The sequence below is a fragment of the Poecilia latipinna genome, unplaced genomic scaffold (assembly GCF_001443285.1).
Source record: "Poecilia latipinna isolate Pla-1442-1.1 unplaced genomic scaffold, P_latipinna-1.0 Scaffold465, whole genome shotgun sequence".
Classification (NCBI taxonomy): domain Eukaryota; kingdom Metazoa; phylum Chordata; class Actinopteri; order Cyprinodontiformes; family Poeciliidae; genus Poecilia; species Poecilia latipinna.
In genome coordinates, this window is record NW_015113081.1 from 875092 (window position 1) to 900637 (window position 25546).

Below are 25546 nucleotides of genomic sequence, written 5' to 3' on the forward strand. Positions count from 1 at the left end.
CTAAAAATACATGTGATGATGAGAAACTGATATCAAATCTATTGTTATTTATTTATTTATTTATTTATTTATTTATTTATTAAAGGATGACTGTAGTATTCTGTAATTTAAACCAACTATCCACTCCTTAAAGCCACTGTTTAAACATTTTAGGGTATACCTATTTTATTTTAGGTGTTACAAAAAAAGGGCTAAATGAATAATCATTATTCGAGTTACAGAGAAACGTAAACCCACCATTCTCGTTATTAATCACTTAAAGTAAAATAATATCTATTTCTAATATGTAATACACCATAGGGGTTTTGGAAAATACTCTTTCTTCAAGTGTTTTTAACTACTTCAACGTTGTCCCACCACTCACTAAATAAAGCAGTAATGCTGGCTCTAACTGTAGTTACTTCAAGCGGCCACTAGAGGTCAGCAAATACCTGTGATAAAATAAGAAGAAACGCAACTAAAAAAAAATAAAAAGGAAAAAAAGAACTTCAGGATGAAGTTCCCCTAATTAATAACGTTGTGTTGGCTACTGTGAGATCAATATTAAATGTTGAAGTTGAAAACACAAAGCTCCTTTTCCCCTGCTGGAAAACTCCTAGTTGGAAGACCTTCACTGCCAATTGTTTGGGATTAAAGGGATCTGCCGTAATTATCCCAAACCAACAGTTAATCTGCTACTGCTGAGCTGGGAATAGATAGCTTACAGGATGTTACTCATCTGCTCCAACTCTTTGCCTGTGCTCCACCTTATGACACTGAGATCTCTTCTATCGAGGTGGAGAGGGGAATGTGGAGGATCGGCGTGTTCTTGACTAAACATATGGAAAGTTTCACTGCATTCTTATAACCCATAGGTCATAGGAATAAAGGAAATGTGACGGTAAGGTTGTCATGTAATTTAGAGGGCAACATGTAGAAAAAGATTTGCAAATGTTTAAACTTCACAACCCACACAGTTGTTTTGAAGATGTAAAATAAGGAGCATATTGAGATCTGAGATTTTTCTGTTGCTCAGATCTGTTGCATTAACAGGCAAACTGATGATCCAGTCTGTGAGTTATTCACTTCTCTCCCAGTCAGTGGAGGTCCAATGGCTGCTGGATGAGCGCCTCCTATTTAAATATTTCAGAGTTTTGTTTTTGTTTTTTTGTTTGTTTGTTTGTTTGTTTTTTGGTGGAGGGGATTGCTGAAATGTCTTTTCTATCTGCAACGACCTTACTACGCCGTCGTAGTAAGCTGCTTCTGCTTCTTCTTTTTCCAGAGTAATTCGTAACTCCGCCCACATCATGTCACACGGATTATCCACTGCAGCGCAGTGAGGCGCGCTCAGGTAGAGGAACCTCCTCGGGAACGTGCTTTCTGGAGGCTGCGGCGTCGCGCAGCAACAGGTTCTGGACGGTCCGGTGTGGTGAAGGCTGATGTGGGCCGCTGGTTCGCGGGAGAAGGCTGCTCAGTCATTTTCCTTCCCTGTCTGAAGCTTTTATCTGCGAAGAGATGTGAAGGTCCGTGGAAATAAATAGGGAGTTTATAAGTGTTCAACTCTGAGAAGGCGAAGAAGAAGAAGTCTGCAGAGAAGACAAGGTGAGTGTTTGTTCGCTCTTTATTGGATTATCTTCATATAATCTCTCTCTCGGCCCGTAGCGGGATTATTGTGGGTTTATGTCGATTTGTAATAGTTATGATGGGATGTAAAACGTACATTCAGACAGTTTCACTCTCAAAAAATTACTTTTAATATACGTTGTGAAAAAATAATTGATGAAATTTATGAATCAGTTAATTGTTATTGTTGACATAAATAATTCAGTCAAACGTTATATTTGCGCTACAGATTGATTTAAAAAAAAAAAGCTACCACACACACACACACACACACACACATACACACACACAATTTATTAAACTGATTGAACTGCAAGTAAAAGCTTCATCAAATAAAATCCGGAATTAACAGAAAAGTAAATATGAAGGTAAATGCATAAACAAGAAAAGACGAATAAAGTATATTCTTTAATCGTATTCTGATTCATAAATAAACTGAGAAACGTTTAAAGAAAGAAATAAGTAAATAAAGTCAAATGAAAACCACAGCAGATAAATGTTCAATAATTAAAAAAAAGAAGAAAAGTTTACTTTTAAAATGTTCAGTAAATACCTACCTCCTGCAAAACCTTGTTTATGAGACTAATATGGTTTAAATGTCACTAAATGGAGCTGTGGGATGAACCAGTACATCGCTGGTCTATGCTTCTTGTAAACAATGCACAATTACACATGCACATTTTGTCCAATTCTTACACATTTTTGGGAGGGCATACTGTACTTAACTGTATTCTTAATTGTGTTTATATATATATTTTGTGTGTATACCGAGTTCCAGTCACTTTGCTACTGGTCCACCTGATTATAACGTCCTACTCTGTCCCATGTCAGCTGCCTCTTGTGGAAACGTGTGTCTGCTCACTGCTGAGGATTTTCCAGTCTTGTGTTGTGGTTGTTTAGCAACAACAGGTCTACGAACTTAAATCAACACAGCAAATACTTTCTTTCTTTTCTTTTTTTTAAAAAGCAAACTTTATTGGAAGACATATCAACACCTCTCATACGTGGCAGCATGACTCAAACCGTGCTGTTGCCCCAGTCGCTCACTGTCCTGGCAGAGAGCTCTGCCTCACCTCAACCTGAGCTCGTCTCGTGTCCTGCTCGGCTCGGCAGCTGCTAATCTCGTTGCCTTTGTTTCCTGCTTGAAAACCTCCCACGGTTTCCTCTGAGTGGGCAGCGAGGGTTTTGTCGCCGATGGAAAGCGCTTTCAGGCCAGGTTCAGTGGGAGATTAAAGGCGTTATCGGCGTTAAGTGTTTGTGACAGAGTGGAAACAGACAACGGAGACGACAATGGACAAACGCGATAAAAAGGCTTTGTGGAAGCTGAGTGGCTGAGATTAGGGATTATTGTATTGTTTGAGTCGAGACTCTGTTCAAGCCCTGATGATGAGAAAGTAATGGGGGGGGGGAAATTAGATTTTTTTAAGAGGGATTTTAACTAAAGCCAATGAAGGCTTAGTAAAAAGGCAACTATTCTACAAAAGCACAATTGAACATCAGTGTTTTATTGTCACTGTATGCAATAAACCAATACAAGATAGTGCGTGATTGTAAAAAAGAAACAAAAAAAAAGCTTTTTTGTTGTTTTTTATGAAGATGTGTGGTATTTATTGTACCCTTCACTATGACACCCCTAAGTAAAATCCAAGGCTACTAATAGAAAGTATCTGAGGAGTGTCTCTGGTAGGGGGCGGCAATGTGTCTGAAAAACGCAACATGTTATCATATCAATAATTATTGATTTGTTTTTTTTGTTTTAAATATCTGAAATATTGCCAAACTGCTGACATGACCTGTTCCTGTTTCCTCTCAAGCTGTTGGACTCATTTTCTGTTTTCAGTCCACGCTGTTGCTTTTTATTTGACACGGTTTTTTCTGAACTCTAGTTTGGACATTCCAAACCTTATTCATATTGCAAAGTGAATATGTTGAACGCAGCAGTGGTTCGCTATGGCACTGTGTGTCAGAAATGAACATTTTCATTGTTGTCTTGTCGGATGAAGCCTGATCGCAACGTTTTTGCAACATTTAACTCTAATATTGTTTGGATTTTCTCATATTGTGTGCCTCTAATGTATAGCCAGACGACAGCTTGGGTGATACTGTTATCTCCCAAATCTTTTCGTTTGCTCCACACACTGCAGGTTTACGATCCCGAAAGAAGACAAGCGAGGCTTAGATCGTGAAGAGACCACAATGCATCTGGTCACCATTGTGATTTTCTTGGCTTTTTGACTGTACTTTTCTTTCTTTATTTATTTTCTTTGTTTATGTTCCACACAAGTGGAAATCAAGCTGTCCACAGGCAGACAGAGGCAGATTTAGCTTGGCCGTCCGCCATGTTGTAATTTGCCCCGTTAAGAGATAAGGACAAAGGAGCAGCTGGTTTTGTCAAGGCTTGCTGACCAGGAAACCGACTCTTATCTGTGAAGGAAATTACTATTTGTTCCAAGAGCTCTTCCACAATATAGGTGAGGAAAATTTTGATTTCAGAGTGGATTAATGTCCTGCATGAAAAACCTTCTCCTCGTAGCTGATTTGGCTGTTGAAAAGAGACGAAGCCGGGTTCATATGTGCTCTGGATCAGCTGAATTGAGTTAACAGGCAGTAGTTTCCAAAGCGCACGAAAGAAAAGGAGCAAACCTTTTATAGGTGTGTTTAATATATGTGACTATACATCTGTCGTTTTGTGTTTAATCGTGTCTTTTTTTCAGCCACACTTTTCAAGCATAATATCTGCATTTATGAGCATCAGAGAAATATTCCTTACTTGTTGAAAAAGAGTGATTTAGCTTTGTTGAATTATTTACTTAAAACTAATTCACGACACGCTTCACGGCAATCAGAACGAGCTCTAGTGCTGAATAACACTGAGATCACAGATAAAACTATGAATGTACATTTTGTCGACATTATTTAAGAAGCCAGTAGAAAGAATATCTGGTGTTTTGTGCCAGATACTGGGCAGATTGCTTTCTCCTTTTCACTACCAACCCACTGATTTCTCTGTTTTAAAAGCAAAATGTGGCAAATACACAGTACCCGATCTTTAAGTCTGACTCAAAGGTGGTTAAACAGAAACCAGATCATTATGGTAGACAAGAGTCACCTGTAAACGGTATGTTGATCTGCTCTTACAAGTGTTGTCACACCAAGCGAGGCTAAGGGCTGGCAACATATCGATGTTGTTGGGCCGAAAAAAACAAAGTGTACGTACCTCATGACATAACATCAGGCAGAGGAAAGTGTAATTAGCTGCCGAAGGACGAGGATGTTTTTCCCAGGTCTTCAGTAACTTCCTCATGCCTTCCTCTTCAGGATTCCCAGTCGTGTGTGGGATGTTAACGGACTGGAGGCGCGTTGAGGCTGAAGGAGCATGGTGAAGCACCAACCCTTACAGGTCTACGAGAAGCAGGTCCTTCTGTCTTTGGTCACCGGCATCTACGGTTGCCGCTGGAAACGCTACCAGCGTTCCCAAGACGAGAGCTCCAAGGTGAGAGAAGAACAAAGTGTGGAGACCAGAAAAGTGTTTTGGACACTTTTTTAAACTGTATGAAGGTGATTTATGGAAATAATTTAGGTAACACTTTATTTGAAGGGGGTTGAATAAGACTGACATGACACTGTCATAAACATGACATAACACCTGTCATGAACATGAATAAGCCTTCATGAATATTTATGACTGTTGTCATAAAGGATCATTTGGTAAATTATGACACTTTTAATACAAAGTTGACATTATTCAAAATGTCTTTGTTATGACAACTTGACATTAACCAGGAAATCATTACTGTTTAAACTTTACCTTTAATAACATAAAGTTACCTAATTTTTAAAGTGCAATCAGTAATACTTTTATAACAAATTTATAACAGTAATGATTTCTTGGTTAATGTCAAGTTGTCATAACAAAGACATAACAAAAATATTTTCACTTCAGAGACAAAATAAAATGACTTTAACGCTACTCAGTTTTTTAATCAAAAATAAATATTAGCTTACTTACATTATGTTTAGCTGTAAATAAACGTACCTGTAAGTACATTTTAAATGACACCTAATATAATTGATTGTAGTTAATAATTCAATATTTTATAGGCGTCTTCCTTCACCACAAGCAGATGTCGTTTGTTTGTAACCCGTGGTTGTGTCGAAGAATTTTGATGAATCCTGATACTTGTTTAATGCACATTTGAAAAGACAAAATTTGAAATAACTTTCCCATTTTTTAAACAAAGGTTTTGACGCTCCTATGAGGTGTCTTTTTTTTAATTTTATTTTGCTTTTCTGAAAAACATTTAATTTGCAAAAAGGGGAGATTGCCAATAAGTTCAGACGTGGCGAACATCTGATGACGCTGATGATTAGCTTAGCCTGGTTGATTCGCTCCAAGCCACTTTCAATACCGATACAGATATCTGTATCGGTATTGATACCTGTATCGGGACTGAACACAATACAGAAAATCAGTGATGAATTGACTTAAAATGTTTCTTTGTTTTAAATGCAGACATACATTTACTGAATTCCAAATGTATTTATTTCACAAGCTTGGTGAAAAACAGCACAGCTTTAATTTGTTCAGTCAGTGCAATTAGGAGTTTAACAGTCAATGTAAAATAAATAATAATAAATTGAAACTGACAAAAACAACAGGTTGACTACTTTGCTCAAACATGTAAAAATAAACTCCAGTAAATTTTCTTTCAAATGGTTGATAAAGTACAATTAGTAATTTTAAATATAATGTAAAATAAATAAAGCATGACATCGCTCAGAGCACAAAGCATAGAACCAAACTCAATAGATCTGCCCTTTTAGACGGGGCACATTGTCATCAATACCCAATCTATGTTTGTTTTTTTGTTATTTTTTTTCAATATTGCGACCGATACAGATATTGATATCGGATTACATCTCTTTTTGCTTTCTGTGTCTCCGTGTCTTGATCTCATTGCTCAGCTGTGGACATTTGGATTTAGAGGACTTTCCATTGTCATTTCCAACAGTCTGAAACAAAACAAAACCTTTAGGTCTCATTCTTTCTAAGTGGTGAATTCTTCCAGGCCTCCCAGATCAGGCCCCAGTAACTGCAGGAGCCGATCCTCCTCATAAAGGCTGCAGCAAATTTAGTGGAGCACTGAAATGAACCAGACATCCAGCTGTGCTGGTTTCCCGCTGCGCTGCCACACCGCCCGCTGCTGCACGTCTCATTTTTATCACGAAGCGACAGCAAGCTCTGCCATAAATTAGCCCGTTTACTCAGTTTCAAAGCTGGTAAGTGTCGATGTGTAAACCAAGAAGAGGAAAGCCATCCGAGCACGCAGCTGACTCGCCACCATTTGTGTGATTTCCAAAGCTTTGTGTTTTTCTCCCTCAAACTCTGATCAAACTCTGGCAGTCAGAGTCCAGCATTCAGAAAGAGAAACAGTAGCTGTGTTTCCTTTCAATAAAAGTTGCTTAACGGAAGCACACAATAACTTTAGTGTTTCAATATAAAGTATAAAGAGGTGGTTTGGTTGACCTTTTTGAAATCAGTGCAATGGAAACATTTCTTTGGCTTTGTAACCAGATGTTACTACAGGCGGAAAAGGCAAATAAGTGGCATGAGGAGGAAGTCAGAATGAACAAACTTATTCTCATGATTTTTTTTTTTGCTTTTCTTGTTCAATGGAAACACTGGAGTTGTAAAATTGTTTTTTTTTCTCGACTTTAGCAGAATATCAACAAAGTAAATGGAAGCACAGCTAGCGTCTGCTTCCACTGCAGCGCAGAGCGACGGTATTAGAGGAGGAGACGAGGCAAGCAAAGCAGCAGTGCTGCGCACAAGAACAAGTGGTGGGTTACATGTGGTCACTTTGTCTCTGATCAGTGGAACGAGCCCCACGGGAGGCCGTGAGTTACTGCTCAGAGTGAAGAATTGTTCTTGCCATTTATCTTCACCAAGGTGATTTTCTCATCTTGTCTCGTTAGTCACAGCCTCGTTTGAACTCTGCTTCACCCCCTTCGCCTGAAACTGGAATTCTAACCTGACAGAGAAACTGTCTCTCCGAGAGCCACATGTGTCGATCGGCACAGAGCAAACACGAGTAACGTTTCAGGAAATAAACCAGTTCCAAGCTGGAAATCTTCCGGTGTCGTCTGTTGTGTGATTCGGGTTCGCAGCGCTGTTGTTTCTCGCTAATCTGATTTTCCAGATAGCGAATTGGTTATTGTAATGACCAAAGCCAGTGTTGGTTGAAGTGAATTTTCTATTTTCATCTTTGATAACAAATTTTCGTCATGGCATTTTCTGTCGCCCTTCGCTTCTGTCATTTCAGAGCCTTTTATAGTATAAGCTTCTGGAAAAGGGACAGTCCAGGCACGGTGTGCCGAAAAGTTAATCTGAGCTTTGCAGAATCCTTTGGGTTACCTATCATACTGGACGCCTCCCCCTCAGCTTGCATTAGCTTCTAATCCAGTTAACCGCTGAGGGGAAGAGTCCTTCAGAGTCGCAGAAGGTCTCTGTACCTTTGCTGCACAAGTCAGGACATCACAGAGGCACACAAGCACACACAGGACAAACAACCGTGCATTCACACACACTCATACGAGGACACTTCAGAGCAGAGGTGGGTAGAGTGCCAAAACTATTGTGCTCTAGTAGGAGTAGCACTACTTCAACGTATTGTATCTCAAGTAAAAGTAGATGTCCAAGAAATGACTAAAATATGAGCAAGAAAAATGGGTAAAAAAAGGGGGATTTAAATACTGAGCAGCTGAGCATAACATCTGATTTAATATTTTAAAATGACGCCATCAGACAAAAGAAAAGTTACGTGCAAAGTTTAAATAACATAATTATAAAATAACAAATTAAAGAGGAAGATATACTTTCTAAAAAAAAGTTATTTTTTTACATAACTAATACAATAAGTATATATGTATGCTAGAACAAGGTAAGTATAGTGTTTACTGTGTGTTGTTGGTGCCGGCAGGTTGAAAAATAGCATTAAAACAATAAAGCTGGTGTTTAAAAAAGAAGTTTGACTTTAACGTAAATGTCATGAGTGTGTTTGTGTGTGGTGCGTTTTTGGTGAAAACGTGATTCTCACTCATTCAGTGAAGGTACTTTCAGAAGTTTCACTGAAGTGAGAGAAGCAACACTTCATGATAATATTACTGAGGCAAATTCACCCGACAAACATGTTTTTAGACTGGGGGAGGAAGCTGGAGTACCCAGAGAGAACTCACTCATGAACAGGGAAAATATGGAAACAGAAAGACCCCCAGGCTGAGATTCAAACCCAGCACTATTTTGTGTACCCCATTTTCAAAACCTAGTGTTTTTTTTTTTTATTTTTATTTCCATTAGCTTCCATTGGTAGATAACTTCAGCAGTGAATGGTAACACAACATAGCTCTTCATATCAGCAAAGTGCTGAATGTACTTTGGAGTATCTGAACACCTCTAGATTTAAGATGGAAATATTACTCTAATGCATTTATCTGATTGGTTAAAAAAATAGCATGGGGTTAGCAGCTCAAAAATAAAAGGTGTGAGGTTATGGATTTCCATGGTAGAGTTTGTAAGTCCCTGTTGTTCCTGTGAGGATCTCTGGATGCTCCCGTTTAGTCCATGTAAGGTTGAATGCTGGTAAGTTGGCTGAAGTTATGAGCATTGATCCTGTTTTCCCTGTTAACTGTGTGGGAGTTTCACCATTAAATTAAACAGATATAGAATATGGACAAACACAGTATGACAAGTTGCAATGATAAACACTTCAGCAGAGCTGAAAACGCTAGAGAGCATTAGATACAGCGTATTGAACCTGAATCAGACTGATAACAGTTTTTGGTTCTTTCACTGTGCTTTTCTTCACAGTGGGAGTGTGCATGGTTCACCATCCTGAGTAGTTCCTTCCTTCTCCTTCTCTTTTGGACCTACTTCTGGTTGGTGGCTCAGAATGATTTCAATGACTTCAACTGGTAGGTGTTTTCCTCTATGATGTAACTTACTTACTGGGCAAAATATTGGATATCTGAAAGGTCAGGGACTTATTCCAGATGAGGTTGGGATCCTAATTTACCTCACAATACCCCCAACAACATATAGGAACATAGAACATTTCTTTTTAGGTTTTCTTGAAACTCAGTGATGTAAATCAAGGCCAAACATCTTATCTTTGGCCTCAATTTTCCAAAAGGGCACTGGTTTTAGAAGTCCATAGGTGTGTTTAGATTGAACTTCACAAGTCATCTTTTGTTTTGAGAGAAGAAAGGAGAGTTGTTTTATCCTGGCAGTCCATTGCAGTTGATCTCCTGAAGTACAGGAGATCAACTACAGCTTCCTCCTGGATGATGGAGGTCCACACTCCATCTCTAAGGTTGGAAGTTCAACTTAACCACTTGAATTCAGGACTTTATCTTTTCCGTGTGATCCCTATGTCAAGACCGTAGTAGTTGACAAAGGGGTTGGGTTAGGGGTCAGTCTCTCTCTCAAAGACAGGAGTTTAAATATCGTCTTGCTCAGAAGTAATGACAGGATGTAGCTAGAGACGGTCACACCAACACTGGCCTCATCTGCAGCAACACCAGTTGAAGAAAAGGTTGAGGTAAAAGGCAAAGTTCTTGATTTGGAGTCCCTCCAAACAATCCTACCTTGTTCTTACATTCTCTCATTGAATTATCATGAACTTTATCCTTCAACATGCTAGCTGTAGGCCTGTAGAGTCTTCAATGTGACAGTTTCGTTTTCTGTTGGCTTTGAACTCAGCTACTTACCCCCTTGATTTCCAATTGAAGCCGTCCCATTTGGCAAAACCACATGAGGTAAATTAGCGATTCCTGTCAACAACCGATGGTGTCATCAATCATCAATCACCAAACCAATCCCTACTGGGTTCCTGTAAATTGAGCTGTCAGCATGCTACAGCAGTCACTAGGATGTCAAACGTCAACAGTCTTCAGCCTATTCTGATTCCAACAGCATCAACAATGACTCTTTCACAATGCATAAAATATTTTTGAACTTGATTGACTTGAACTGAATATTTTGAAACTCAGTATTGTCTTGTTTCATCGTGGCATCACCTTGGATAATTCAGCTCTTGTTTGTTCGTACTCCAGGTCGGTGTACAATCACTCTGGGGAGTGGAGAGACGAGACCATTCCCATCGTCACCTCCACCACTGTGGGATTCATCTATATCACATTCCTCCTGGTAACAGCCTTTCCCAAACCTTTAAGCAGCTCCAACATTGACCGCTTGATGTACAGCTCACTGTTTGTACGTTTTAGATTTTGGCACTTTTCCATATATCCTTGGGTCAACAGCTCAACCTCTACTGGGTTCACAAGGTGCCGTAAGACAACCTCTGAAGCTGTTACTGTAGATGTAGCCGATTTACACTTCAGAACTACAGCTTAGGTTTACCATCGCTTGTCTCTACAGATTGGAGTACTGGCCACTCTACTCACCATAGTCTCTGGTTTTGTCTCTGTCGATGATGTCTGGGGAGATGAGTGGGAAATTATTCTTGTTTCACTTCAGGTGGGAACACAACTACAGTTGAATTTGCATCCACCATTATAAATCACGTTTTCACAAATATAGCAATTTTGATGCTGTAATACCTATGAAAGAAGACAATGAAAATGTTGTTCCAGGCATAGTTTCTGAGGTGAGGTTAGAAACTACCTGGTGTTATACTTATTTATCCAAAATGGGACAAACTCACCAACTTTGAACAAGTGCTATGCTAAGACGTCAAGCTTTACAAATATGCTAATGTAATCTACTGAGCACTATTCCTTGCTAATAAATAGCACCAATGCAAACTGCCTGGGTGACAATTCAAATGCTTAGCAATTTGTCAGACTAGTAAGCTGTGCACAACACCATCTTAAGTTCCCGGGTCAGTTGAACGTCACAAAAGTTGTTTTATTATCACAAGTATTAATTCCATTGTGAAGTCCCTATTTTAGATTCAAATGTTTTCTGATGACTTCACACATTTAAGAGCAGTCCTGATCTTCCTTACTAGTTCACTGCTCCTTTCCTGCACATCGGAGGCCTGGTCACACTCACAGCTGTGAGCTGGTTGATAGCTGGCTATGTGGTTCGCAAAGAGAGATCCAGTAAGTATTGATGTTTATCTGAACTGAACATTGGGATGGTTTCAACCGTCGGTTCCATTAGTGTGTAGGGAATGTTGCTTTTTTCATTTTTGCTCTGTTAGGGATTGGACTTTGTACTTTGTAATTGTATGGGTCTAGCTGCTCCATGCATTTGCTGATCAGTGCTTTTGTAAAACTGTCCACATAATTAACCAGTTCTTTTTATTATTAGATTTCCAGGTGACTGTGTTGGCGATCTACATTCTAGCCCTCCTGGCTCTTTGCCTTGCACCTCTTACCTTCACCTGCCCCTGCATTATGGACCGCCATGTCCTAAAACCACCACCGGTCATTATTGGTCGACGGGGAGCTCCAATGGTGAGCTGAGACTCACACTGTTAAAGCCTTTGTTGGTATTCTGCTTACTTTTGTAAATAATACAGCAATAATGTAATATTTTAATACCTCCCTGCCAGCATGCCTAGGTGGGCCCCATGTGGGGAAAAGGAGGGCAGACTATATAGGTCCCATATGGGTTTGTCCGCGGGTTCCACGATGGCCCCACATGGGTTTGCCCATGTAGGGCCAGAGCCCACATGGGCTCTGGCCCTATATGGCCCACATGGGCATTTGTGCTGGCTTCGTCATAACGGAGTACGGACAGGTTGAAACACACATTCAGACCCGCGGACAAACACATATGGGACCCATATATCAGCCCTCCTTTCCCCCATATGGGTCCCACCTAGGCATGCTGGCTGGGGATCTGATCTGTTCTCCCAAAAGGTGACATTATGCAGCTTCTTTAACATACAGAGTGAACGTGTGCATGTTTCAAAGCTGAAGATGTAAAACTGAATAACAAAATAAGCCTGATGTTGTTCAGGTTGGTGCATGATGATATGCACATACTGGTCAAAATGGTTGACTACAAATGCAGTGATGTTCAGAGCTGTGATTATGGAGTCAGTTGACAGACTTCTCCGCAAGAATAACAGCCTCCAACTAGCCTGGCCGTCGCCTTCCTACACAATTCCTCTTGATTCTCATCTCCCTTTAGCTCTCCATCTGGGATTTCTTCCATTGACCTCGATTTCTCAGGATGAATTTCATCCTGGTCAAACAGCAAACAGAAGGAGAAGTTGTGAACAATGACATTGATTTTCTGCGCTGTTTCAGAATTGTAGTCTGTCTGTGGTTGCAGTTTGGTAATGACAATGGATGAAGCGAGCAAAGCCCTTCGGTCCCTGTTGGCCACGACTCCGGATATTGAACAATTATAGAGAAAGATGAATGTTTAAACTATTTTATCGCTGGCAAATATGTCACGACCACTCTCATTAACAACATTTCCGGGTTAGCTTCATTGCGTAGCTTCCATCACGATCGAGTTGGCACATTACATGGTCATCAGCAGAACTCTGTAGTTTTATTTTGCAGTGTTGGAATAAAAAAATCAGCTGATCAGAAATACGTGGCACCAATAAATAAATACATAAAAGAGAACAATAAATGTCAAAATGATTTACATTACCAAAGACCTGAAAAAGCCGTGCAGCACTATGCATCGACTGGAGCATCTAAGCCTCCATTTTCTTCTAGTCAAGTTTGGCAGTTCTCAAACATTTGGCATGTTAGAAAACAGTGAAAATTCTAAGATATTTAATTAGGGGTTCAGTTTAGGTATTTTCTATACTCTGCACAGTGACTGACTGTGGCACCCTTTGCTCTAGCTGGCCCCTGAAAACACCATGATGTCCTTTAGCAGAGCCCTGCAGCACGGAGCCAGCTCTCTGGAAGCAGACGTCACCATCAGGTGATTAATTACAAAATAATGACTTATTCATATTTCATGGCTCTGAGCTTCCATATATAGATCCTGGCTGATATGTGGGATAGTGGTTAGAGATTGATGTGAGAGAGAGATGCAGTAAAACTGTAATTTGTCAAACTAATGAATCATGTGTTATATCTGTAAGTTAATTTTGCTCTACATTCATTAGGAGATGTATACACTGAAGATAAGGTAATGGATGTTTTTTTTTCCCTCTCGAAGTGTGGATGGAGTTCCTTTCCTCATGAGGGACCACACCTTAAGACGGACCACAGACGTCAGTAAGGTCTTCCCCTCCAGAGAGCATGAGGATGCCTCCTTCTTTAACTGGACAGAGATTCACTCTTTAAATGCAGGCCACTGGTTTTTGGAGGTACTGGATTCCACTCTGGCTCTGTCGAACTCTGAAAACACATCGAGAGCGATTAGGACAGTAGAATTTGCATGATCCTCAGCCTCTCCGTTTGCTTTCTTCTGCTTCCAGAGTGACCCCTACTGGACAGTGAAAACCCTGAGCCCGAAGGATCGCAGCCGGATAGGAAACCTGACGATTTGCAGCCTGGTAGAGATGCTTCGTCTGGCAGCCAGGGCCAACAGCTCCGTGCTGCTCAACATCCGCAAGCCTGCGCCGGAGCACCCACGCTTCCGCAGCTGGTTCATGGACACGTTGTGGACGCTGCAGAAAGCAGGGATTTCCCACAGAAAGGTGATGAGCTAGAAAAACGCAGAGGAACTGGCTGGTGACCGAAATGTCACGGTTTTCAGCTTGATCAAGCCCTTACTGGTGACCGGTCGATCTGAAATTGAAAAATTAATCCTTTGTCTGGTCAGTGAACGGATTTTAAGCTAGGGATGGTGACCTGAGTAAAGACTTCAGACATGAGTTTAGACTTGTGCTTTAACAGCCCAAGACTCAACTGGATATGAGGTGTTGGACTGGAGTCTCAACAACTGTATGTACTGTATGTAATCAGCAGTAAGTGACTGTACGTGTAGCTTATTTGAGTAAATGACCATTGTTGTCCCATTTGATTAACCACTGTGGTTGTCATGGTGATGTTAGACACAGTATGCAAGCTACAGTGCACAGCTTGGAGGAGGTATTGACTGCTGTTCTTGAATCCCTAAATGGTCGTCATGCTTTAGATTAGCCTGATGATTTGAATCGATAACCTACGAGAATTTTGAGGTGAGATGATATGCATGTGATACAAGAATATTCATTTCGATCATTAAGGACTTGACTTGGACATGGAAAAAATGACAACATGACAAATGACAACAAAAATTACAAAAGTTTTTGGGTTTTTTAGAAGGACTACTCCTAATAAGATTAATTGATCACTAATACTGGCAGCAAGGCTTAGATCAACAAATATTGCGAATACTGTTTCATTATCGTAAAGAGGAACTGCAATTGGCAAAAACCAGGCAGAATAAGAGTTCTACAGCCGGAGAAATCAGAGATCTCGCTCAAAACTGAGCAGTGTATTTGTAGTTTGAAGTCATTCAAGTATAAGGGTCAATTAGTAAGTTTCCACCTTATATAATCATTTTTTAATACCTTATCAGGATTTTTCTCACATTCTGCTTCTTTTTGCCAGGTGACATGGGCCCCTGACACGGATAGAGGACGGGTGCGAGGTCTTCTGCAGACAACAAACGAGAAGCTGTCAGTGGAGGAGATAAGGCACAGAGGAATTACAAGTCTGACCATCCACTACAGAAAGATCAGCCACCACGACATTCAGTAAGAGCGAGCGGCTATTGCTTAGCAACCGATAAAGGGCTCAGAAGCAGTCCTAGGAAGATAAAAAAGGAGCTTATTTTTAACCGAGCTAATGATATCCAGCAATGAATCACTGGCTTAGAAGTTTTAGCTTTTTTTTCTGGTGAAAAAGTTTCATCGTACAGAGAAGGTCAAATTTGTCTCGGGACTGAAATGTTTTTCACGTTTTCCTCGTGTTCTTCCTTTACGTCTAGGCTGTTGGTTTTTAAGATCAGAAGACATAAAAGCAACGGAGCAAAAAGTGATTTTCCTTTAATTACACTCATTGGTTCAAACATTTAATTCAGTGACATCCCATCTTTAAAATCTTATCTCTGCAGCTTAAAATGTAGTTTGTTTTGAGAAAAGCCCCCGAAAAACAGAAGGTTAATAAAAACAACAAATAGAAGTAAAAATGGATTTGTTCTGTAAAATACATTTGATTTAATAAATTACTTTTTCAAACTAATATTATGAACTGCATACTTTGTTCACATGTTCTACAGAGGAACACATGCTACTGACTTGCTACTGAAAAACCTACAGTTGTAGCAGCTTCCATCCAGATGCTCCAGTTCTGACCAGTATTATTAGTAGCATAAGTTAGTTTTGATACTTTTAACTTTCCACTGACTGCAGAGAGACAAAAAGAGAGTTATATGGCCTCTGTTCTTAGTGCTGGCATGTATTTTTTTTTTGTTTTCCCCACCCTCAGGGTTTATCTGGCTCACAATGTGAGCGTGACTGTCTACCCTGTGAACGAGCCCTGGCTCTACTCCATCCTGTGGTGCAGCGGGGTGCCTTCTGTGTCTTCTGATGCCCCTCAAGTTCTTCAAAAAGTGCCTTACCCCGTCTGGCTCATGGTAAACAGCTCTCTCGTCCGACAGCACACACACACTTCAGCTTGCAGACGAGGTCACTCAGAAACACAAGAGGACAGAGGGGGAAAGGAAAGAGACTGATGACGGCCCAGCGAGGCAGAGATGTGGAATAAGCCTTCAGTTCAGCACAGGACCCTGGAAAAGAAGAAGCTGAGAACAGATCTGATGTGATGATGCTGCCCTGAGCTGTTTTTGTTGTGGTAGCTTTAGGCGACATGTGGTGACATCTAGTGGCAACAGCAAGAAATTACATGACTTCTTTCCTTCTTCGCAGAGTCACAGTGCTTACAACTTCATCTGGATCTCTTCAGACCTCGTCTCTGTCGCTGTCATCATGGGGATTTTCTTTTTCCAGAAGTACGTTCATTTTCACAGATATAAAAGACTGTGAAAAGCTTTCAATCAGCCCTCTAACATGTTGTTTATGTCCAAGTAGCTGGATTTTCTTGTAATCTTTCAAGGTGGTGTTGATCCACCATTCTCTAGCTTTGCTGAAGGCCTTTTTGGGTTGGCTTATAAACATTGCTTCTCTACTCAACTGCTTGACCTACTGTTACTAATGGTGGAGATTTTGTGATTATGTGGGTCTGTTTCCTTGATTGTTTAAAATATGCGGACATTTTAAATAAAAATCTCGTGGCCTTTGTCAGTAAACCATACTTTTGTGATTACCGGGTCGTTCAGCAGGTAAGTGATCCACAGCCAGCTCATCATACAAAAGGTTCATCAGACACAAAACTCTGCCATCTTCCAGGAGAATTTTATACGACAGCATGTGACCATGTAGATGGAAAGAAAAAGGAGTAAATTTACACACACACACACAAAAAAAAATCTCAGCCCAATCTCAAACAGTTTCTAGAAAAAACCTTGGAAATTTCTGCTTTTGCAAAGTTGAAAATTTGCTAGATAAAAAAAAAACATTCTAGAAAAAGCTTAAAAATGTCAGCGTTTTTTGACTGAATAAGGTTTTCCTTGAAAATGTATGAGCTTTATCTCAAAATTTCTGTTTTTCAGCATAAATCTTATCAGGTTTTTTTTTTCTTCCTTCTTAGCTGCAATGGCCACAGTCATAATCTTAGGTTTTCAGTGAAACTATAACATTTTTGTTGCAATCTGGACGTTTGCTTGTCAGAGTGTCTGAAATATTTTGTGAAACCAGGTTACAGAGTGGAACTTTTCAGAAACACACCTGTGGAGGTGTGATGTACAGGTGTGAAAGCGCACATGCGCAGAACACCTGGCTAGCGCTTACTTGATGCGTGCATGTGTAGAACGCAACAAAAACAATGGCGGCTACCATTGAGTACTACTTAACCTGTTCGGTTTGACACTAACTTCTGAGCATTACATGAACATTCGGTTCACTGGAGACGGGTTACTGTTTTCTAACTGAGCTGGAAGCTAGTGAAGTGGAAGCTAAGGCGCAAAACCACCTGTGTTTTGATGACAAGTTAAAATCACAGCGCCTTATAGTGGTCTGGTGTGAAAACTACAGCGGATTCAAGGTGTCTTGGCTGTCTCGTCAAAATGTGGAACTTTTTCCCAATTAACACAAATGTAGCCTCAGTCCTCAGATTTAAACTCTATAGAAAAGCTGTATGGAGAGTGCTGAAGAAAAGACAAGAGGAGTTGTCCACCATGTTATCCTTCTACAGACAACCTTGTAGTATATGTTTTGCTTGGCTAATGTCTAGAGAAAGACCGACTATAGAGGGGTTAATGCGTACAGAAAACGTCCTGCTTTGCAGTGTGGGTCATTTCTCCAGAGCTGACGTTTTGGAAGGTGAGGGCAACATTTCCGTTCAGTGAACTTCCTGAGCACAGCACTTTTACAGCCTTCAGGCCTCTCTGACATTTGTGCAGAGTGCCTGGTTTGAAATGAGTCTAGTGCTGACACTGAGCTTCACCACATGGCTCCTTATACTTCTCCTTCATCTTAATTATGATGAAAGTCAACTGAAACGTGTGTCGAAATACATAAATATTGTTTCGATAACATTTTTGGAATTTTCAGTGACGGTTTGTTGTCCAGACAGGATGTGTGTTTGAACTGGACCAGATTAAAGTTTTGTCGCTCGTCATTCTCATCATGTCGGTCATCTTCGTCCTCTATGCCGCGACCTCTCACTGTCCTCCTGTCTTCTTCTCCTCTCACGCTCTTTCTTTGTCCTGCGCTCTGCCTGATCTGCATTCAACCTTCCTCTGCTGCTCCCTGGCATCTGTCAGCTATCATATGATCAGGTAACCATGGCGTCCCCTTTAACCTTTGTTTCCACCTCTCTCTGTCCTCCTCCTTGTGCTTTGTACGCCTGCCACTGTTGGTCTGATCCTCCCTCCACTGTCCTCTCGTATCAGATTTTCACCAATGTGTGTCTACATAACACTTGAACACAACGCGGGTTGCTCCTTCTATCCAATACCTGATTTTTCTCACAACGGTTTGAATGTGTTTGTTGCCACAGGTGGAGGATAAGCGGCATGCAGAACTATAACCCAGAGCAGATCATGCTGAGCGCTGTGGTACGACGGCCCAGTCGAGACGTCAACATCATGAAGGAGAAGCTCATTTTCTCAGGTGCAGCTTTCTCAGATTCCAGTCACTGTTTTCAAATTCATAATTAAGCTGTTCGGGTTGTGGAATATGTTTACTGCTAGCTTTAATGTTAGCTAAGCTGCTGATAGCGACGGCAGCTGAAAAGGTTCAATTCACGATCTTTGAAGCAAAGTTCTGTCAAAGTAGGGCGATAATAATATATATTGCAATAGAGGCGTTATCCATATCAGTAGATACTATGTCTGATAGAGTATTACTTCCCTGAACTCCGACCCAGAGCCGCATGGCATTCTGGGGGATGTAGGCAGAGAAAAGGCTTTAGAAGCTCAGCCTCTCAAAGCTAGCACGGTTGGTGGCAGCAACAGACTCTCGCTCTTTGGTTACTTAGCAACAACCTGTTGAGTAACTTGCGCAGCAGCAGTTCCAGGTTTCGCCTCATAACTGCTTAAAATAAAAAACAACGGTGTGGAGTGAGAGGAGAGGATGAGTGAAACCACATGAGAGCAAACTGTGAATAAAACAAGAGGTCACATCACCAACATGGCAGTATTTCAGATATGAAAACCAAAAATCTAGTATTTTTCAGTTATATTGTCTATCCCCATCTAATAGGTTATTTATTAGCAGCTAATATCTTGCCTGAGATAGCTAACTCAGATGCATCTTCATCCATGGTTTACTTAGCTTGTACCAGAGGTTGAAGCTAATTGATAATATAAGGGGGGTCAACATCAAAGTTGTCTTAAAACAGGTCCAATAAAAAAAAACTCGTAGAGGTTTAAGCAAACACTGTTTTATGCACATCTAAATTACCATAAATTTTGTCTCTGGTGATTATTTACACAGAAGGCGATGATTACTTATCAGGAAATTAATGAAGGAGGTAAGAGGTGGCGTACCGCCAATGACAACTCAGCTTATCTGTTACCTCAGACAATTCTACATAAACGTGAAGGGATTTGTTTTATCCATGCCTACTCAGAATGCAGTTTGGGAAATGTAAAGTGACAACATTTATTTATTTTTTTAATGTTAAGCCAAGTGAATGATTCCGGTGTTGGGTGAGTTTCCGTCAGTTTTCCTGTCTTCCTGCGTCTTCCAGAGTTGAACAACGGGCTGGGCAGCACGGAGGAGCTGTCTCTGTATCCTGAGAACAGCCATGTTAGATATTCCCACGGAGGCCTCAGCTGCTGAGCGACACAGATGGCTACAGGAGCAGCTTGGATTTCAGCTGCTTCAGATTTCGTACTCTGAACGCGCTTCCCGACGGGGCAGACAAGAATGTATCCCTGCAGCGGTAGTGAAATCACGAGCGTGTAGCTACCGTCACAAGCATAAATCAGTTGGTTCGCTAGTTTAAGTGTTATAACAACGCTGTTTTTTTTTTTAAGATCACTTTAATGTTGTTCATTTTAAACCACATTCTTTTAATGTAATGCCATACTTCCATTAAATCCAGCGTTTTTATCCAGAATAAAAAAAGATAAAAGCGTCATTATCATCACTACCAAAGTACTAATTTAAAGTATGAACAGTGTGCAGGTATGTGCCTATCACTTCATGAATTAAAGTACCAGCATACAAATAGCTGACCTTTAAAACATTAAAAAAATAAGACATGAAGCTGAAATTTATTATTATTATTTTATTATTTTTTAACAAATTTACCCTATTTTAATCAAAAGTAGCCCAAACAGCTAAAACATGACACTGGAAATGAATCCCTTACAGTGTACAGAGGACCCCCTTCGTGAACAGCTGAAATCCACAAACACTGGAGGCTCCCTCGAGAAATACTGTAATAGTTCAAACACCAAATATACCTTAATATGCATTAATACTCACCATGGAAACCGTCTCAGCACTACTGCAGAAAATCGCATCTACAATCAAGACGACTTAATCTCCTGTTTGTGCTGCTTTCCAAAAGCTAGCCAGTAGCGTCTCGGGTAGCGTTCCACCGAGGCGTCTCAGCTGCCCAACAAGCATCTTTCCTTTGAATGTTTTAGATATGCTCTACGAAAAATCCTCAAATAAATACATTTTCTGTGAATAGATTCTAGTAAGCTCGCACAGAAAACTCCAGGAATCGGTCAACCTGCAGCTGTGAGTAGGAGGGGGTCCCTCTGTGTCGTTTGTTCTGAGAAAGTTGTACAACAGATTTTTTTTTTGTCAGATTCATTTCTTTTAAATCCAAACTAGACTGAAAATTTGAGTTGTTTTTGTTAATAACTGATGTAGATATAACTTTGTTTCAGAGGATTTAAAAAAAAAAAAGGTTTCAACAGTATGAATTTTATATTTTAAATTTGAATAATCTCCATGTTAACGTGGACTGAGGGGAGATTTCATGGTTCGTCGTTCTTTGCGAAGGACGCTACGAACATTCTGCCTCTGCCGTCACGCCACGATTGTTTCACAGATAAAGTCCATTTAGCCGTTGTGACGACTTTCACATGCTGCCTTTTTGTTACGTGGACGTACATGTGGAGTACTTTGACCTTGTAGGGTTTCGTACAACTTCCAGCGACTACTACAAGCTGCAGATGTGATGAGTTTAATAAAGTTTCTCTTTTCTTCTTATGATTGTGCAGCTTGTTTTTTTTGTTGTTTTTTTTACGGAAGTCTTTTAAAACAAACTCAAAGGTATCTAAATGTTTTTGTCACATGGACGAAATACTCAAGTAAGAAGTAATCAGAGGCCAAAAAAGAAAAAAAAAGACTTTGCATAACATAAATAACAGATAAAAAAAATACATATATTTGTTGAGCTCATGTGTCTATTCAATGTTTTAACCGCAAAAGGGTTTTTGAATTTAAAATCTCGCTTATTTTATCTACATATAGTTTTCAATCAAAATTTTATTGACTACAGACGCTGCACTTAAAACTTTTAGTCAAGTCTCACCAGTACTTTAAACCATTAAGTAAAACCACAGAGGGTAAGATGCTGATTGCTCGTAAACTCTCCACAGAAGCTCACCTGTAATGATATCAGTGAGAAAACGTGTTCATCAAATCTTTATTTCAGAAAACAAATCACGTTACAGAAGAAGCTCGTCTGAAAAGGAAAAACAAAAAAAGAGCCAGTTCGTGTGTGAGAACTTGATCATTAGCAAAATGAAGCGATTCCAACCTCACGGCACTTTGACGTATCCAGAGAGAAAATGAGGCCGCGTGTCCTCCGTCATGACGCAGCCCGAGTCTCTGGGACGGCTCTTCACGTCTTCACTGGACCGCTCCGGTTCCGGACTGGATTCGTCCTCCGCCAGGCTGTCGGCTAGAAGGCAGGGAAGCAGGTTTGGTTGGATGGAGCGTGTGATCAGAGAGGCGGGTAGATGAGAAGAAATCACTGCTGTGATTGGAGGAAGAGCCCGTCTGCCCTCATTTCATCCTCTCTATTTGCTCTCTGAGGTCGTCCTGTTAACTTTCACCTCTCTAGCTTTGGTTTCACCTCTGCTTACGCTGGAATGCCTCTCATCCCGATTCCCTTTCTACAACCCCGGTATTTGGGGTTTTGTTTCATTTCAGAATATTTGCATTCACAATGCTCCTGAACGATGCTCAAACCGATCAAGTTTACTGAGCAACGAGGCAACGAGGAAGTTGAAACTACTTGACATGAAAACATAATGAACACATCGCAAAACTCATCAATACACATCATTGTTACCTTAATTGTGGTTCAAAGACGGCTGTAAACAGGTGGAGTTTTAGTCTAGATTTTAAAAAATGTTTCAGCTGTTTTCAAGTTTCCTGGAAGTTGATTCCAGATCTGTGGTACACAGAAGCTGAATGCTGCTTCTCCTGAGAGGTCTGGAAGGTCGACACGACAACAGCAGATCTTAACCGTATTTTCTCGCTGAGCCATTCAGTGATTTATAAACTAACAGGAGTATTTCAAAGTCTGCTCTCTGAGCTACCCCGGTCCGGCGCTTACAGTGCAGTGGCTGCAGGGAGCCAACGGCGGCCAGCAGACGTTCCCTGTGCTCCGGCTGAGTCACGTTCAGCTCCATCAGGTCGCTCTCCCTCAGCTTCCTCAGGTCATCCACTGTTTGGTAACCGCCGCGCTGCAGGGATAAGGCGTGTTCCTGATGAGGCAGAAAGCACCGTTTAGAGTCTTTCAGACAAACACGGAGGCGTTGCGTCATAGAGGGAGAGCTGCACCTCCAAACCGAGGCGCCTCAACGCCTCCTGGACCGTTGACTTCTGGCTCGCTTCGTGCAGGGCCGTGCTAGAGGTGTGTGTGAGCACGTCCACGTAGATGAACTTGAAGTTTCCCGTTCGACCGTTCAGCGAGCCGGTCCATGTCCCCATGGGGGGCTTGGCGATGACATCGATTACATCTCCCACCTGCAAACAAGTTCCTCTCAGTTTCAGTACGTCAAATTTTATTAAATCCCTCAAATAATAGTTGTAAAGTTACGGCTTAAATCATTTATACAATCAAAATTATTTCCATCTGTTGCATGCCAAAATACTGAGAGAGATTTTGTGTTTAATCCTTTAGCTCTTTCTTTAAAGGGGCAGCATTATATATTTTCTTGGCACATAGTGTCAAGTTATAGAACAATCAAGTAACAGTGTTACCTTGAGTTGTTATAAAAATGCTATATATATTAAATATAACTTAAAAGAAATTTGACTTTGCAATTTAATGCCTTGAAATTGGGCCTCTGTCTCTTTAAGAATCTGCCGCTCTTTCTGAAACTCCGCCTCCAGGAAGTCATCACAATGTTGCTCCTCCGATAAACTTTTTACCAGCATGCAGCAGCTCGTATAATGACCTCAGCTGATGCGCGGTCTAACCAGGTGTTTGCTAAGTGCTGCTGGCTAGTCTGGAGGAGCTGACTGGGGGAGAGTGCTGCTCTAAAGCTGAATGGTTGCCACGGAAGATTACAGGATTTGTCAAACAAGCATGAGAGAGTCAAGGCAACACTCCAGGTATATTTTTGATGAGGGACTAACATTATAAAATGATGAAAAGCTAAAAGAAAAAAAAAAGTCTATTTTACACAACAACAATGTAAGCTCGGGTTTCGTTTGGAGGAACTATTTCCGGTCTCCTCCGGGACTCGTGTACCTTGAGCGTGAGCGACTCCGTGTCGTACGGACTTGGAACAAACTCCGTATGCACTCTCGCACGGCAGCAGAACTGCCGTGCGACCGTCGGATCGTCCTCCAGCCTCAGACTCTCTCTGTTACTGGAGCAGTTTGACCCACTGGTGACGCCACCTGAAGCACACAGCAGAAGAGTCACTGCACACACATAGTGGCTTGAGAAACAGATGGAAATGTCAGTAAGGAGTGTCTGTGTCTCATAGGATACTTGAACATGTGGTAAGGCCAAGTTGCCCACCAAGATAGCGCATCTGTGAATGGGTGAATATGACTTGTAGCGGAGAAATACCGTGCTATTGTTGGAGAGAACTTTTAGTTGATTTAGTTGATAAGAGTTAAAGTTTCAAGGAACAAATACTTTATTGAACATCTGCAGCTCACTGGGACAGTGTCCCACTTGGGTGAGGAGACATCCTGTCTTTATACAGCTCTTCACACACGCAGGTGTGGTGGAAAAACAGTTACAAAACACCAAAGTCAACCAATTCTGAGAACTTTCTGACAACCAAGTTCTAAGAAATGGAAAGGTGGGAGCTGAATAAACTATGTGGTAAGTTTGCTATGACTTTGTGCAAAAGTTGATCCCAGGACTTTAAAAGTCTCAGGGTAGCTTCCTATGTTAAAACTAAGCAAAATGAACATATTAAAAAGTATTCACACCCTCATAAAAGTTTTGGCACCCTGGTTAATTCTGATGCTTATGAGGTCATGAACATCAGGGAGTGGTCAGAAATCATTTTAATTCAACACTATGCAAGTCCAGTCCTTTATCAGAGATCAGAGTACGGCTACGTTATAAGCAAGGATTTCATGAGTCGTGTCTTACTGGAGGAGCTCTGTCCACTCTTCAGGCTGTAGAGGCTGTCCAGGGAGGTCCTGGACCGTCTGCGTCCGTTAGCACACGTCCCCCTGTCCCTCTTCACTGCCTCATCGTTCTGCACGTCTCTGCTCTATGGAGTAAAAATAACAGTAGTCGCATTTTTAACTTGCCCCTTATCTGCTCTGCCTTGTAGTGTGTGTGATTTAGCTCCTATTGTCTCCATGCTTCTCCTAGCGCGTACATCTGGAACTATAAAAAAGAAAGAACAAAAAAAAAAAAACCCAGCCGGAAAGGAAGTCGATAAGCTCTGTCAGAGCACCAAGGTGCGGTTTAATTCCTCATGTGACGGCGCAGTTTAATTCCCGTTCTTTTCTGAGACGCGCAACTGCTCTGGCAAGCAATACGCATAATCCTGTAAACGCTGGCTTGCTTTTTATAGTCAACACCAAAGAGGTTTGCTCTGAGTGAAATCCCTGACTACCTGTGGACAGCTTTCACTTTCCGGTGAAAGGGCCGGTGGAGCTTTTAGGTGTCTCTCTGCCTCAGCACATCTGGCTCCAATATTAGCTGATGGCGCTGAGGTAGTTTAGACATTTAATTGAAGCGTGTAGGACAGGGACGTCAAACTCATTTTCATTTTGGGCCAAATCAAAAATCTGAATGTTCTTAAAGGGCCGGTTGCGCCAGGATGTGTTGATAAAACCCACCGAACTGTTAAAATATTCATAAACAGCTGTTTGTTTCGGCATTCAAGAAGTGTTTCTTAGAATTAAATAATACTGAACATTGATCAGTCTCTCCAGGATATTGTGATTGTTTTAGTGTTTTGTTGTTTTTTTTTTTTTTTTTTTTTTTTTTTTTT

The 25546-nt window shown here is 40.9% G+C and overlaps 2 protein-coding genes across 7 annotated transcripts in view; one reads left to right on the forward strand and one right to left on the reverse strand.

Moving 5' to 3' along the window:
* Positions 1 to 1194: 1194 nt before the first annotated feature.
* gdpd5a (glycerophosphodiester phosphodiesterase domain containing 5a) lies at positions 1195 to 21031 on the forward strand. 6 transcript variants are annotated; one of them, XM_015039252.1, is made up of 17 exons: positions 1195 to 1581; positions 4921 to 5095; positions 9470 to 9573; positions 10714 to 10807; positions 10885 to 10944; positions 11039 to 11137; positions 11631 to 11724; positions 11936 to 12081; positions 13437 to 13519; positions 13760 to 13910; positions 14022 to 14243; positions 15142 to 15287; positions 16021 to 16168; positions 16461 to 16543; positions 18416 to 18430; positions 18652 to 18799; positions 18840 to 19109. In XM_015039252.1, the coding sequence occupies exons 2-17, from the start codon at positions 4979 to 4981 to the stop codon at positions 18858 to 18860; spliced, it is 1731 nt and encodes a 576-aa protein (XP_014894738.1). In that variant the 5' UTR covers positions 1195 to 1581; positions 4921 to 4978; the 3' UTR covers positions 18861 to 19109. The 6 variants fall into 6 exon arrangements, with proteins under 6 accessions (XP_014894738.1, XP_014894739.1, XP_014894734.1 ...); XM_015039248.1 differs by lacking the exon at positions 18840 to 19109 and adding an exon at positions 19846 to 20397 and having other exon boundaries at positions 1196 to 1581; positions 18652 to 18764; XM_015039250.1 differs by lacking the exons at positions 1195 to 1581; positions 18840 to 19109 and adding exons at positions 2619 to 2996; positions 19846 to 20397 and having other exon boundaries at positions 18652 to 18764.
* A 707-nt stretch (positions 21032 to 21738) lies between these two features.
* samsn1b (SAM domain, SH3 domain and nuclear localisation signals 1b) overlaps positions 21739 to 25546 on the reverse strand; it is a 12112-nt gene continuing 8304 nt past the window's right edge. Inside the window, exons 9-14 of the mRNA XM_015039254.1 lie at positions 24691 to 24814; positions 23827 to 23978; positions 22911 to 23096; positions 22684 to 22834; positions 21880 to 22023; positions 21739 to 21804 (exon numbers count right to left, since the gene is read on the reverse strand). Coding sequence (XP_014894740.1) covers positions 21881 to 22023; positions 22684 to 22834; positions 22911 to 23096; positions 23827 to 23978; positions 24691 to 24814 — 756 coding nt within the window. The 3' untranslated portion in view covers positions 21739 to 21804; position 21880. The remainder of the gene's footprint in view (positions 21805 to 21879; positions 22024 to 22683; positions 22835 to 22910; positions 23097 to 23826; positions 23979 to 24690; positions 24815 to 25546) is intronic.